Source organism: Ricinus communis, chromosome 8 (assembly GCF_019578655.1).
Source record: "Ricinus communis isolate WT05 ecotype wild-type chromosome 8, ASM1957865v1, whole genome shotgun sequence".
NCBI classification, from domain to species: domain Eukaryota; kingdom Viridiplantae; phylum Streptophyta; class Magnoliopsida; order Malpighiales; family Euphorbiaceae; genus Ricinus; species Ricinus communis.
Window position 1 is genome coordinate 22818151 of NC_063263.1, and position 2861 is coordinate 22821011.

The 2861-nt window shown below is 39.2% G+C and overlaps 1 protein-coding gene across 1 annotated transcript; it reads left to right on the top strand.

Moving 5' to 3' along the window:
- The first annotated feature begins 1384 nt into the window (after positions 1-1384).
- Positions 1385-2630, top strand: LOC107261630. Its single transcript, XM_015722226.2, has 4 exons — positions 1385-1631; positions 1902-2116; positions 2231-2480; positions 2545-2630. Exons 1-4 carry the CDS (start codon positions 1385-1387, stop codon positions 2628-2630), a joined length of 798 nt encoding a protein of 265 aa, XP_015577712.2.
- Positions 2631-2861: the final 231 nt, after the last annotated feature.

A 2861-nucleotide genomic window follows, 5' to 3' on the forward strand; every position in this document is an offset into this window, starting at 1 on the left:
GCATATTAGGAAAGCCATTAATACTCAGGAGAGATCTATGGTATTTTATAGAGTTTACCTTTCCTTATGAACATTTATTTAATTAGTTTGGGATAGGAACTTATCTTTACGTTAATTATGCTAGTGAGGATACTTAACTCTAGGTGCTTTTTATCCTTGAATTTATTCTCATTATAATTAATTGCATTAATTAGACTTAGATTAATTCTTTCTCAATCATTGATTTGGTTACTTACTTATCATTAATTAAAGTTAAGATTAGCTAGTTTTTATTACTTTAGTCTCTAGGGATTCGACCCTTACTTGCTCGACTATATAGTTAGGAGGTCTAGTTAGGTTATTTTTTATAGGCACGCGACAACCTTGTCAAATTTTGGCACCATTGCTGAGGACTGACAGTATTAAAATAGTTAATTTTGGTTTATTTTTGCTAAGCTTTGGGTTTAGTAGTGTTTCGGCTATTGTTCCTTTGGGTTTAGTAGTGTTTCCTTCTTATTGCATGCAAACTCGATGAACAGGTTCAAGAGATTTAATCCCTATTAATCTTGAGATACGAGGCTACTGTACGTAAGGAAGGAAGTAAAAGGAGAAGGAATAAGAACAAGCAACAAGAAACAATGGTTGAACCACCGGCTGCTAAACCTCTTTGGGAGTATGGTGTACCGGATGCAACTACCGGTGCGATGTCTAGAATTCTTAGACCTGCAGTTACTGCAACACACTTCGAACTGAAACCTCAGTTCATTCAGTTCATCTCCAATGATTCCTTTTCAGGGGGAGTAAATGATTGTCCTATTAATCATATTGATAGTTTTTTGGAGAAGTGTGACACTTTCAAGATTAATAATGTCAACGATGATGCAACTAGACTTCACCTTTTTCTTTTTTCTCTAAGGGATAGGGCAAAGGAGTGACTAAAAGATGAAGGCATTGGTACTTTTGATTCATGGGACAAGCTAGTAAAAGCATTTTTGGCCAAGTTCTTAGGTCAAGAGAAAACTGCAAGGCTAAGGACCGATTAAGCACTCTTCGTCAACTAGATGATGAGTTATTGTATGAGTACTGGAGAAGGTTCAAGCGTCTGTACAGAAAGTGCCCTCATCATGGAATTCAAGAGTGGCTATTGATTCAGACCTTCTACAATGGGTTGACGCATGAGTACATGATTTACACTAATGCTGCATTGGGTGGTAATTTTGTTGAAAAGGTCCCTACTGAGGCTAAGGCATTGCTTGAGAAGATGGCTGCTAATGATAACTTTCACTCAAGTAGGAGAAACAGTGTAAAGAAAGGGGGTAAACATGATGTTGATGCAATGACTCTCTTGACTAGTACTGTGCAGGCTTTGTCACTTAAGGTTGATCAACTTTGATTAGGGCCATCTATGGTAGCATCTTATGAGACATGTGGGGTACAGGGACATATTACAAGTGAGTGTCAATATGCTGAGATGTTAATAGAGCAAGCTAACGCTCTCTATAAAAACAACCAGCAAAGTAGACCCTATGATCCCTACTCCAACACTAACAATGAAGGTTGGAAACAAAACCCAACATTCTCTTACAAGAACACTCAAAATCAGTTGAACCCACCACCACCACCACCTCAAAACAACTTCAATCATCCTCCAGGTTTTCAAAATAGACCACCCTTCAATCATCAAAAGTACAATCAATAGCCTCCTCCACCACAACCATAACCACAACCCAAGTCCAATATAGAAGCTTTGGTTGAAACTCTTGCAGCCTCATAGGCTAAGCAAGATAAGTATTGGGAAGAGCAGTTGAAACATAATAGTCTTCTTACTACTACAGTTCAACAGCTTCAAGGTCAAACCAAGCTCATGGAGAATCAGAAAAGCCAACTTGCTCAATAAGTGGGTCAATCTTCAAAGGTTCCAGGTCATTTTCCTAGTAACACCGAGCAACCACCTAAGGATCAAACTAATGTTGTAACTTTAAGGAATGGTAAAGAGCTAGAAGACTTTCCACTGAAGGTAGTTCAAAAGAAAGTAGTTGCAGTAGAAGAAGAGATGGTTGAAGCTGAGAAGATGATAGAAAGGAAGAAAATTGAAAAGAAGAAGGAGCCCATTGTCATTGAACTTTACAAGCCACCTGTACCTTTCCCATAACGATTGGTATAGGCAAAGCTAGAAAAGAAGTATGGAGAATTCCTAGACATTCTAAAGAAGTTGCAGATCAACATCCCATTCTTGTATGCAATCTCATAGATGCCCTCCTATGCTAAATTCTTGAAGGATATGCTCTCTAACAAGAGGAAAATCGAAGAGAATGCAACAGTCTCACTGACAGCTGAATGCAGTGCTATATTGCAGAACAAGCTTCCAAAGAAGCTAGGAGATCCAGGGAGCTATTCCATTCCGGTCAAGCTAGGTGACATCGAAATAAAGAAGGCTTTATGTGATCTAGGGGCAAGTGTCAGTCTTATGCCCCTATCAATTTGCAAGAAACTTCAGATAGGTGAACTAAAAACCCACGCGCATCTCCCTACTGTTGGCAGACATATCAATGAAATTTCCTTTAGGTATTCCTGAGGATGTGCCACTTAGAGTTGGGAAATTCTTCATCCCTTGTGATTTTGTGGTTATGGAGATGGAAGAAGATGCGTAAGTCCCTATCATTCTAGGGAGACCCTTCTTGGCCACTGTTGGGGCCACTATTGACATGACGAATGGGAAAATCACCATTGAAGTTGGTGATGAGAAGACGGAGTATTCACTCACAAGTTCTATAGGTTCTCTTTCTAAGGAGGAAACAATCTATAGGGTGGATGCTCTAGATGATGTAATGGAAGCTAAGGCCGCACATTTACAACTCGATGATTCATTGCAGACGTGCTTA

What these genes read in the sequence shown, in the direction of transcription:
- LOC107261630 (XM_015722226.2), top strand. Translation starts at nt 1,385, where the DNA reads ATGGTAGCATCTTATGAGACATGTGGGGTACAGGGACATATTACAAGT. An exon ending in CAACTTCAATCATCCTCCAG is followed by an intron (nt 1,632 to 1,901) that starts GTTTTCAAAATA and finishes CAAAGGTTCCAG; the next exon opens with GTCATTTTCCTAGTAACACC. An exon ending in TTGCAAGAAACTTCAGATAG is followed by an intron (nt 2,481 to 2,544) that starts GTGAACTAAAAA and finishes AATTTCCTTTAG; the next exon opens with GTATTCCTGAGGATGTGCCA.